The sequence below is a fragment of the Pan paniscus genome, chromosome 13 (genome assembly GCF_029289425.2).
Source record: "Pan paniscus chromosome 13, NHGRI_mPanPan1-v2.0_pri, whole genome shotgun sequence".
Classification (NCBI taxonomy): domain Eukaryota; kingdom Metazoa; phylum Chordata; class Mammalia; order Primates; family Hominidae; genus Pan; species Pan paniscus.
This window is the reverse complement of record NC_073262.2, coordinates 116,626,839-116,639,408: the sequence shown is the minus strand read 5'-3', so window position 1 is coordinate 116,639,408 and position 12,570 is coordinate 116,626,839. Positions and strand designations below refer to the sequence as shown.

At 35.4% G+C, this 12,570-nt stretch overlaps 1 protein-coding gene across 3 annotated transcripts in view; it reads right to left on the bottom strand.

Annotated features, from left to right (window-relative positions):
• SPAG16 (sperm associated antigen 16) overlaps positions 1-12,570 on the bottom strand; it is a 1,126,826-nt gene that overhangs the window by 393,357 nt on the left and 720,899 nt on the right. For all 3 annotated transcript variants that reach the window (XM_003812510.4, XM_055109075.2, XM_055109074.2), the window contains one exon: positions 833-959. In XM_003812510.4, coding sequence (XP_003812558.1) covers positions 833-959 — 127 coding nt within the window. The remainder of the gene's footprint in view (positions 1-832; positions 960-12,570) is intronic.

Below are 12,570 nucleotides of genomic sequence, written 5' to 3'. Positions count from 1 at the left end.
CTTGTCCGAATGGCCACCCTGCAGACTGTAACCCCTTATGAGGAATTTATTTTCCAAATTTATGAACCTTGTCACTCTTCAGTTGACAAGGTAAATCCGATTATGTCACCCTGTTTGCTTAATGCTCTTTAATTCCCTCGGAAATAGTTTAAGACTTTAATCAAATATGTCATGATCTTGTTTTGTCTCTGTACATTCTTGCCTATCATGCCTCTTTTTCCTTAAGCTCTATCCATTTATATCATTACTGTCAGAACATGCCATTGCAGCCTCACATCTCTATGGCTTTGAGCATGTATTGCCCTCTCCTAAATCTACCCCTCTCCAGATGACCTATATATCCTACTTACCCTCCAGATCTTAGCTCAAGCCTAGGCTCCTTTGAAAGCCATCCACACTCTTCCAGCAGATATGAATTCTCCTCCTTGCTTTCCCCCTGTATTTAGATAGTCTTCCATTTTATTAATGCATGTCTTATTTCCTCAAAATAATCTCTCGTTTCTCTTCCTTTACCTAGCTAAAAGATCCTTAAGGAGGGGCACAGTGTGTATTTCCCTTTTGTATCCCATGAACCAGCAGAGCTTCTATCGCAATAAATAATTGTTGAAATAATGCTTAATGAGATAATCATATTATTTTTACCTGATCACATTTGGAAGGCAGAATGGATACAAGTGCATAGAAAGGATCTTGTAATTATGAACTTTTTACTGTTCTTTTGCCCTGAATGCCCTTGCACAATCACTTTTTAAGTCATATTCCATACCCAAAGAATGACCGAGAGTAATCAGACTTATCAAAAGCTGGGAAAAAAAGTGAATGATTTGCTTACTGTTCTTGCATCCCATATAGACAGGGTCTTGTCTGCAGAGCTTGTGAGAAGAGTATTGGAGAAAGGAAAAAACTCAATGCTGTTCACAGAATCTGTATGTCCATACAAAGTACATCTGCATCTTTCACTATAAAGAGAGAAATTAAGAATTTTAGGAGTTAGTATCTATGCTGTCTATACAATGCTAATAAAAATAATTTAAGGAACTGAGGCATGAAATAATTTTATTAATGGCAAAAATTTTACAGTAACAACATTTTAAAAGTAAAATTCTATAGCTACCTTATATTCTCAGCACTTTATATGATTAGTAGCATAAAACTACACTTAAATTACCTTCAATTTATGGAATCACTTGGTAAAGTCATCTTTATACTATCTCGTTTATACTTTACCATGAAATGACAGTATAAAAATTATCCCCATATAATAGAGGAATATGTTAAAAAAGTATTGCACTAATTCATCAGACAAAATAAACTTTTTCAGTCATTACTTTTCTTAATTGCTTCTCCGACTTGGTTATATATTAGAATCACCTGAGGCACTTCAGTGGCTACCAGAGACTGGGGGAGGGAAAAGAGAGGGGAGAATAGGGAGAGACTGGTCAGTGGGTACAAAGTTACAATTAGATAGGAGGAATAAATTTTGGTGTCCTGTTGCACAGTAGGGTGACTATGGTTAACATTAAAATATTGTATATTACAAAACAGCTAGAAGAAACACTTTTGAAAGTTCTCGCCACAAAGAAGTGGTAAATGCATGAAGTGATGGATACAGTCACTACCCTGATTGGATCTCTCTACACCACAGATATGTATTGAAACATCAAATTGTACCCCATATGTACAATTATTAATGCACCGATTAATTACTTAAACCAAAAAAAAAAAAAAAGACAAAATACTCATACCCAGTCTCAAGCCCCAGACATTCTATGCCAATTGATGATGGAGCCTGGGAATTAATTAGTGGATTAATGCCTCTCCTGGTAATTATAATATGCCTTTAGGGCTGAGAATTTAAACCAGTGGTTTTTAAAATTTTTTACCCAGACTAGCAGTATCACTGTCACTTGGAAACGTGTCTGAAATGCAAATTCTCAGGCGTCATCCCAAACCTATTGAATCAGAAACTCTGGAGGAGGCCCCAGCAATCTGTGTTTTAGCAAGCTCTTCAAGTGATTCTGATACATGTTAAAGTTTGAGAACCACTGATCTAAACTATTAGAAATGACCCAGAAGAAAGGGATAACTGCAGCTGTGTTTTTTTTGCCATTTTATGAAAAGGCTGTTTCTCAATGAAACGGAGTATACGTAGAGCAATACCACTCCTTATGTGTAATGACTGATTGCTCTTAAATAACTTTATTTATAAACCTACTTTTAAAATAGAGAACAAATAGAATCAGGATAACTAGTAAGTCAATATAAATGCATTCCTAATATAATAATCAGTCAGTTGGCCCGGGCATTGTGGCTCAAGTCAGTAATCCAACCACTTTGGGAGGCTGAGGCAGGAGACCACCTGAAGTCAGGTGTTCGAGACCAGCCTGGCCAACATGGTGAAACCCCATCTCTACTAAAAATACAAAAATTAGCCTGACGTGGTGGCATATGCCTGTAATCCCAGCTACTCAGGAGGCTGAAGCAGGAGAATCGCTTGAATCTGGGAGGCAGAGGTTGCAGTGAGCAGAGATCACACCACTGCACTCCAGACTGGGTGACAGAGCAAGATGCCCTCTCGAGAAAAAAAAAAAAAAAACATATAAGTAAGTATATATATACATATGTATAAATCAGATAGTTAATCTTTGATTAGTTCCTCTGTGGCTTGAACCAAGCCATGTACAATAATATAGTGTAGTGGGCAAAAACTCTGCAATGGGAGGCAGGAGACTGAATTCCAGTCCTGACTTTGGCAAGAACTAGCATGGTAACCATAGAGAAACGGTTTAATTTTAGTGGCCGTAAATTTTCTTCTTGTGTGAATGAAATTATTTACTTGATGCACTCGGTGATCCTGTCCAGCTCCTACATTCTGAGATCAAAGTTAGAAATGTAAAATGGGAAGGAAGAAGTCAGCTTGAGTACAGCACATATGAACTGTAAGAAGCAAAATATGCCCTTCCTTTCTTAAATGTCAGCATTTTTGAGACATCAAAACATATGAAAATTTGCATGTATATGAATATGTATGTAAATTATTTAGCAACACTTCCCCTTTCTCATCAAAGCTAAGTATTACAGTAATAAGTATTTGGAGCAAGAATATAAAATCAATACATCAGGAATATTTTGTATTAGTTTCCTTACCTCAGTATTTCACAGATAGGCTGATAATATTTTAATCACTAAAGTTGATGATGTGTATACCAGGGGTCAACAAACCACGACCCAGAACTGACTGCTTATTTTTGTAAATAAAGTTTTATTGGAATATGCCAATCTGTTTACATATTGTCTATTGCTGCTTTCCCATTACAGTAACAGAGTTTCATAGCCACAACAGAGATAATATGGTCCACAAATCAAAAATATTTAATTCATAGCCCTTTGAAGAAAAGTTTGCTGACCCAAGAAGTATACCAATATATTAGAATATTTACGAGTATACTTGGGTTTTACTTATGACATTTAATCTTTTTTGAGGGGAGTGCCAAAACTTACAGAATAAGTTATTTTCTTTTAAAAAATTACTGTTTTATGTACAAATTTTATCTGCTATTTTTAATGAATCTAAAAATGTAAGTATGAACATTTTTTAAGTTTCTATTCCAAAGCCCACTATCTTGAAATAATCATCTTTAAATATTAGTATAATTACTGTAGTTATAGCTCTATGGAGAGACAGAGAGGTGAGGTGGGAGAGAAAAAGAGAGAGATAAAAATTAAGAATTTTATTCCTATCATATTAAAATGGTAAATTATTAAATTATATGAAATTTAACAATAAAATAAGTATAACTAAAGGCATTGCTGAAAGTCAAGTAGATACTTTCTTACTACAAGACAAGATCTATCACTATCTAAAAGATAACATTAAGAAAAATATTAAAGTATATTATTTTAATAACATTTCATTTATAAAAAGTATAGTGAAAAAGGAAAATAACGTATTTATGTTCCTCCCACTTTCTTTTTCCTCACCTCTGAAATTTAAAAAAATCTTATTGTTAAATTTAGAATATCAAAAATCATCACATATTTTGATCTGTAATCACAAAGCTCAAACTCAGTGTCCCTCCTTCCCCATCTTCCTAGTGTTTAATATATGTTTAAATTAATCCTCTGCATCCATACTTTTTTACAGTTTAATGATTATTCAGTACTTCAACAGCAGTTTTCGCTGGTTATAATTTCTTGGGTCACCTGACCTCCTCAAATGTTTGTGGAGAAACAATTCACTGTTAGAGTACTGCAAAGTCTGAGGTCAGTCTAATCTCTCCAATCTCCCATCCAACCTTCTTTAGGGTTCGTTTGCTGTTTACGCCCAAGAGCCCTTACAGTTTCTTTCCCAAATACTGAAGTTCAGAAATTTTAGCACAGCATACCCTAATGGAAAGGTCCACCTATTATTCCCAGACTTTTATTATTCCAGGAAAGTTTCTTCCCCTGTGACTTTTTTTTTTCTTTCTCCTCAATTTAGTCCATTTATTTTGTTTAGAAACACTATGTCCTTTTTTGTCTAATTTGCCTTTACGTTTAATATTTTCTCTACAATTCTTATTTTTTTCATTTTTAATATCTGTTCTTTATAACTCTCAATTATGTTTATTCTATTTGTGTGTTGGGTAGGGGAAGGGCAATCAAAAGCTTTTATTTCTGTTTTCTAGTTCACTTGTTTCCTGATCTTTTTCAGTCTGCTTTTTATTTGCATCTATTATCTTACAAATCATAATAAAATATTTTAACTCTTTTGACATTTTATTATATAAAAACAATTTAAAATATAGCATTTCAGTAATTTCTTTGGAAACAGAGTACTTTTGTGTGAATTATTGATTTCATATCTTTACTCAGGTGATTCCTTTATGCACTTCATGTTCTTCACTGAAATTTGGAGTTTTATTCATTTACTCTTCAATTTTTGCAATTCTTTATAAAATCTGGTTGGTTTCTTTTTATTATGACTTACGAGGACAGCTATTGGGGGATAGCTGTTTTCTAAAGATTAATGGCAAAATGTGGGAAAATTAATTGGCAGAAGGAGAGAAAGGCACTGACTTCTATTCAGATTTGTTGTCTCCTACAAAATCTTTTCACCTCGTGTGCTGTTGACCCAATCCCTGACATGTATCTCTTCTCCATTTTTTTGCTTTACTTTCAAGTACAGATGTATGTAGTATGTTGCAATACCCGTAGCATCACAGGCTCTATTTTAACTCTCAATGAGCCTGCCTCCCTCACGACCCTCATTCTGCCTCATCTATGGCAATCTGCTTTATCTCTTTTATCTAACAATAAAAATGGCTTGTTAGGATTTATGCTTCCAACTGTGATAAAGTAACCAGTTTGTGTACTTCTCTTATAATAAGCAACTGTAAAATTACACACATTATCTAAAGTAAATTTTTACTGGCATTGAACTAAACATAGCACAGGAATATAATCCTTAAGAGAAGGAAAAACTCAAAATGAGCTCTGTAACCTCCATGACTTTCTGCTTGGATGCACTTTTTACTATCAAATACAGAAATAGAGCCCAGTAGAACTGAAGTTTCACTGAGTTGAGAAGCAGCGAGAAAAGTCTGGGCTTCTGAGTTGCTTAAAATTTGGAGTGTAGGGTAGCTGACAAAAGGGAGCTGAGCTGGGAATGGCAGTAGTTTGTGTGAGGATTCACCACGAATTTTGGGCGAACGTCTAGATGGCATTTTCATAGAGTAAGATTCCACAAGGTCTAGCAGAGATTTCCTGCTCTACGGTTGATTGCTGAACAATGATACCAGAGATTAGCTACTGTTAGAAAGAATACTCTGGAGTTTAATCCTGGGTGAAGTGGAGATAATTTACTGCATATCTCAGACTCTCACTTGGAGATTCAAGAAAGGCTCCACTATAGGGGTACAGGTAAGGTTCATAAACTAAATTCAAAACAAAAGTAGAGTTCTACTACCAATGAATAAAACTATGCCTGAAAGGGCAAAAATGATCTTCCCATAATTAAACTGCTCCTTACAACAGAACTCAATACCTTTTCCAGGAGAAAACCTAATATAGATTTCTCCAAATTAGTCATTAACAACATCTAACATGTATTTTTTTTTTTTTTGAGATGGAGTCTTGCTGTGTTGCCCAGGCTGGAGTGCAGTGGCACGATCTTGGCTCACTGCAACCTCTGTCTCCCGGGTTCAAGCGATTCTCCTACCTCAGCCTCTGGAGTAGCTGGGGCTACAGGCCTGTGCCAGCACACCAGGCTGATTTTTGTATTTTTAGTGGAGACAGGGTTTCACCATGTCGGCCAGGCTGGTGTCGAACTCCTGACCTCAAGTAATCCACCCACTTTGGCCTCCCAAAGTGCTGGGATTACAGGCGTGAGCCACTACACCCAGCCCCAGCATGTAATTTTTTTTTTTTAAATGCTACATATGTACATAAGTGGAAAGGTAAAAATGTAATCCATACACAAGAAAAATAAAAAAATACATAGAATAGAACAGACTCTGAATCAAACATTGGAAATCAAAGACCAAGACTACAAATGATTTATTATTATCATGTTCAAAGACTTAAAGAAACATATAGTTATAATGGGTGCACAGATAGAGAATCTCAGAAGGTAACTGCAAACCATAAAAAAAGAGGTCTATGTAAGAATGGATAAGTATATGTGAAATTAAAATGTTAGCTGGGTGAGCAAAATATCAGATTGGGTACTGAAGGAAAAAATAGTAGTGAGAATGAAAAGAGATTAATAGAAATTATCTGATTTGAAGAACAGAAAAAATATTGAAAAACCATGGATTACAGTCTCAATAATCAGTAGAAAAATATTACAAGGTCTAACATAGGTATAATTGTGTTATCAGAGAGGGGTGAAGAGAAGGAGGGAGGGAGATGAGGTAGAAATATTTTTGCAGAAATGATGGCTACAATCTTCTGCAATTTAATGAAAACTATCAACATTGATATTTTTCATGTCAACATTCCTATCAATATTCATATCAAGATTGAAAAAGCTCAGCAAAATCCAAACATGCTTAACAACAGAAAGAATGCACCTAAGTATATAATAGTCAACTGTCAAAAGCAAAACATAAAACAAAATCTCTAAAGCAGCCACAGATAAACATAATGTGCAGAGCAATTATACAAATAGCAACTGACATTTTAACAGAAATAATGGAGGCAGAATCACTTTTTTGAGGGCTGAAAATTCAATATTCAGCCCAGAATTCCTTCAATAACGAGAATAAAACATTTTTTAGATAAATAAAACCTGATAAAGTCATTGACAGCAGATGTTTTCTACCAGAAAGGCTGAAAAGAAGTTATTCAGATTAAATTGAAATGACAACAGATGGAAACATTTGCATACAAAAAGAATGTATACCAAACTTTTTAATTTCACACATTTTTTTTTTGTAGAGATAGAGTCTTGCTATATTGTCCAGGCTGGTCTCAAACTTGTGGCCTCAAGAAATCTTCCAGCTTTGGCCTCCCAAAATGCTGGGATTGCAGGCACGAGCCACCATCCCTGGCCATATTGTTTTGTTTTAACTGAGGCATTTCAATCTGTAAAGAATTATGCTCTAACTTAAAAAAAAATTCATACACCAAATCTTCCATTAATTAGACTAAAAATTATTTTTATTTGCAGTTTTATTACTATTTTTATGCAAATGCAACATTATTATAAATATAAGTACATTTGTGTTATTACAATGATAATCTAACAAATGTATATACACAGAGAATTTATAATCTAGTAATATGTGTCCTTACATCTATATGATATACACTATTGGTAAAATGCTGTACACATTCATAATTTATATTCAGACTTTGTTGTCATTATTACCCAATTAAATGATTCAGGAACACTTTATATTCACTTATGGTGGTGGGGGGGAAGGAGCAATTCTTCAATGATATATTACAGCTCACATAGTTTCCGAAACAAAATAGAAAAGCTAGGTCTTCACATAACTCAAGGGAAGAAAGTATTGCTCAAGAGGGTAAGAAATCTGCTCGTGAGTCACTGGCTTAAGGTGTGGGGCATCCCTGGCAGACAGGCTGCAAGAGTAGGCTTGTGAAAGATTAATTAGCTGCCAGAGAAGGAAGGCCCATTCAGAATTTCTTTGGAAGGTGAAAATGGACTAAAGTGATGGAGCATGACAGCACTGCAAAGAATGAAAATGATTTGTACATTTCCATCAAGACATAAACACTGAAGTCTCATGCAATTTTCTGTTTCTTATCTTTTTTTTTCTATCATTTTTTAGGAAGAAGTTCACAAGCAATAGCTCTTTCTTAACTTACGTCTTGGTTTTCCTTTATTTCCTTTCATCTCCTCTCTTTTCTCTTTCCTTGCTGCTTTAATTTGTTATTTTGGTAACTGAATGATAAATATTTCTCTAAACTTTCAACTTGCTGTAAAGCAGATTTGTCTACTCTTCCAGGTCAGATACATCTTTATTTAAAATGCATTTCCCATACATATGTTAACTCTAAAAGGACACTGTTTTAACACAGAGTTCCTTTGTGAAACATTAAATTTTAGGGTTTTTATTTCCTTTGATATGTTTGTTTTAATACTACTAATATTGAATACAAAGTTGTAACTTAAAATTCAGGCTTGTAGGAATATGCAGGTCAACAAAATGTGGCTAATAGAATTATGAAACATTGATATAAAGACAGTAGCAAGATATTTTTTAAGTGAACATGAAAAAAAGATTAAAAAATATCTATCTGTGTTTTCAAAGGGAATACTAGAATTCATTACCATATTAACCCTTAGTAAGAGCTGGATTTTAAATAGCATTTATATAATTGAACCAAAATAAAATGATAAAATCTATCATGAGTTTATCTGAGATAAAATTATTCATGAAATACCTACTCTAACAATCCAACATGAACATAAGTGAAACCTATTTAAATCCCTAGACTGCAATTCATAACATCCAAGTTCATGAGGGATTTTCCTCACCTCCTAGTTTTCTGTAAAGGTTTATATATAAGCTATTTTTAAAATTCACAAGAATTTTGCACCTTAGCCAGGCAAAGTCCTCGAGTGACACCCAAATTTTACTTCAAAAGTCAAGAATACTTTTATAATGAAAACATTTATTTGTTTTATATTGTCAAAAATAATATAAAATAATTCATCATGTGATAGTTCCTTTCTTTGCAGCCATGAAATTCAGTTGGTTATTTAGTGGAGACGTGAGATCTAAATAAAATCTACCATGGAGTCTGCCGCAAGCTCTACCATAAGATTCACCACAGTCTGTGTCTGTATGAAAATCATGTGGTCTGAGCATCTCAGCCAGGTTGGATCATGGCCAGGCCACAGCTCCTAAACAAAAGAAGTTCTTGGCCAAAACCCTCGATGATAAAAATATACTAATAAATTGAACATTGTTCCCAAATGATCATAAAAATCCACCTCACATAAAAGGCAGACCCCTAACAACCTCAAGTACCTGGAACACGGGCAGGATCTTGGGTCTAAAAGCAAAAGGTGAACAAATAAAATGATCATAATAGAGCTAGCAACTCAGAGTGCCTTCAAGTCCTCGCTCAGCCTTGTTAAACAGTCAACTGAAACATTTTCGTAAAGAATATGGGTGCAGGAGGGCTGGGGTTAAAAGGCCAGAGTAGCACAAACTAACAGTGAGAAAAAGTGGAAGCTTGGCAGTAAACTGGAAAACTGAAAATATATAACAAAAAGAAGACCAAATATTAAAATAGCAACCCGAGGCAGGCTGATAAAGATCAAAACAAACAGCTTTATAACTCAACACTTCCTACATCTTACATTATAGTTTAAGCAGACATTTATTGAGTGCTTAGTGTTCTAAGCAATTTACATAATTAAATAACAACAATGTGAAAATACGGTCGACCCTCATTATTTGTGATTTCATATTTGCGAATTTGCCTATTTAATAAAATATATTTGTAATCACAAATATTCTCTCTTTGCTCAAATGCTATCCAGGCTCCTCGGAACTCCCTGACTAGGTCTCAAGCTTGGCCTATAAAATCTACAGGCTGTCAGCGAACATGAAATTCTCCCACCCTCCTATGAAAAGACTTGAATAAGCACTAGATCAAGCCTGCATCCCTAGGATGACCCAGCCCCATTTCAGATCCTGCCTGGGGAAGCTCATGGCTGCCAAAAGAATTGACTACTCCAGCCCACACCTGATGATAAGCCGCGGACACCTTTTTTAGGGCTGCCAAAAGAATCGACTACTCTAGCCCACACCTGATGATAAGCCCCAACACCTTTTTTAGACCATTTACTACAAAGGTCTTACAATTGTGGATCCTTCCTTTATCCCTTTGAGATACCTATGTGTCTCCTACAATTAAGGAGTATGTTTCTCAAAGGACCTGAAAGCCATTCCTTTAAAATGTAAATATCAGGAGGAACAGCTTGCCTCCCAGTCTCTGCTGGAGGATTGAATCATTTACAGTGACCAACGCTTTGTAATTTTTTGCTACCCTGACTCTACTGAGTCCCTGCTCACCCTTCTCCCTATTCTACAATTCTCTCTTTAAAATGCCCAGTCCTCCTTGTACAAATCTAAGTTGAATTCAGGTCACGCCAGACCCTCTTCCCTTCTGCAGCAGTATATTACTGATTACCACCTGATCTTACCACTTTAACTAGTGTCCAGCTTTGTTGATCTTTGACAGTAACTCCCAAATTATACTCACAGCCCTTTTTGCTCATTTGTAGACACAGGCATGGGCAGAAGCTTGAAAAATTTGAGTCACCTGATGTGCATGTTCCCATTCGTGTTGAAACTAGGCAAAGCCCTACCTTTGTGTTTCAACTCTCATACTATAAACATGGTGGCTTTAACAGTCTATTTATTGCCATGTTTTTCATGCTTCTGTGATTTTTTGTTGGTGATTTCCCTATTTAAAACAGCCCTTGGCTGTAGCGCTATGTGCTGTCTAGTGATCCTAAATGCAAAAAGGCTGTGATGTGTCTTAGAGAGAACGTACATTTGTCAGTAAGCTTTGTTCACACACAAGTGATAGTGCTGTTGTCTATGTGGTCCATGTTAATGATTCAACTATATATATTAAATAAATTATCTTTAAATAGGAACATACACAAAACAATGCAGGTATTGATTGGTTGATGAATCAGCTTCCAGGAAATTAACCCCTGTATTTCCCCTCAAAACAATAATCCAGTATTTACTAATTCAGTGTTTGTGGTGACTTTATAGAATATAACTGCCTTGAATAACAAGAACTAACAACACTTATAATTTCCCCAATTAACAGAGAAGGAAACTGAGGTAGAAGGAACCTGAGTAACACTCAACATTACACAATAGTAGAGGCAGGATTTTATCCCAAACAGTTGGTTTAAGACTATGTTCTTTTAACCATTATACTACCTTCCTGATTGTTCACATAAGATTAATATCAACTGAGGAACTTAGATCATCAAGAATTGATGAAATTATGCTCTATAGGCAGAAAACATATACATTTTATAGAAATTATCTTTAATAAATAGACACTATTTGCTTACAGGTGAAATGGCCACTATCTAGAAAATTAATTTATATTAACCGATCTCCCACAGTGTCAGATAAGTCCATTTCTGTGGATTAGAAACATTTTTAAATATATTAACTGGTCTAATACAGTGGTACACTGCAGTTGACTCGTACTGGTTCACACAGGAAAATGGTATACATTGCTTCCCAACTCCACATTCAGCAACTTCAGGTTGATCCTCTGAAATGTGTTACGGTGAGGGTATTTACACTATGGAAGTTGTCAAATGCTACATATCGAGGCCTTTATTATTCTGAGAGTGGGCTTGCAAGCACACCACTATTGGATGCCTAATATTCTCAATGCGATAATTTTATGTGTCAACTTGACCAGGATAAGTATGTCCAGATGGTAAAATGTTACTGCTGGGTATGTCTGTGAGGGTGTTTCTAGAAGAGATTAACATTTGGATCAGTAGACTGAGTAAAGGAGATGTCCCTCGCCAATGTAAGAGGGCACCATTCAATCCATTGAGGGCATAAATATAACTAAAATGGTGAGTTTGCTCTTTGCTCAATCTGGGACATCCATATTCTCCTGCTGTCGGATATCAGAGCTCCTGGTTCTCAGGCCTTTGAACTTGGACCAGGACTTAGACCACTGACTGCCTTGGTTCACAGACCTTCAGGTTTGGACTGGAACTGTACCACTGGCTTTCCTGTGCTTCCAGCTTGCAGACAGCACATCGTGGGACTTCCTGCCTCCATAATTGCATCTATCTCTCTCTCTGTCTTTCTCCTATTGGTTCTGTTTCACTGGAGAACCCTGATTAATACAGTGTTTATCTAGAATTTATTTACCTTTTATAATTACACTAATTTTTAAAATATTTCTCGAATAATTCCATTTATCATCTAATCATTTTATCCATGTGTTCACTTGAGTTCCCCTTGCCTTATTTATTGTTTTGTTTTTTATTTATTTTTAATCCAGCCCATTTGATACTGAGACTCAGAAGAGTAAGAATGAATGTGAGCTGTA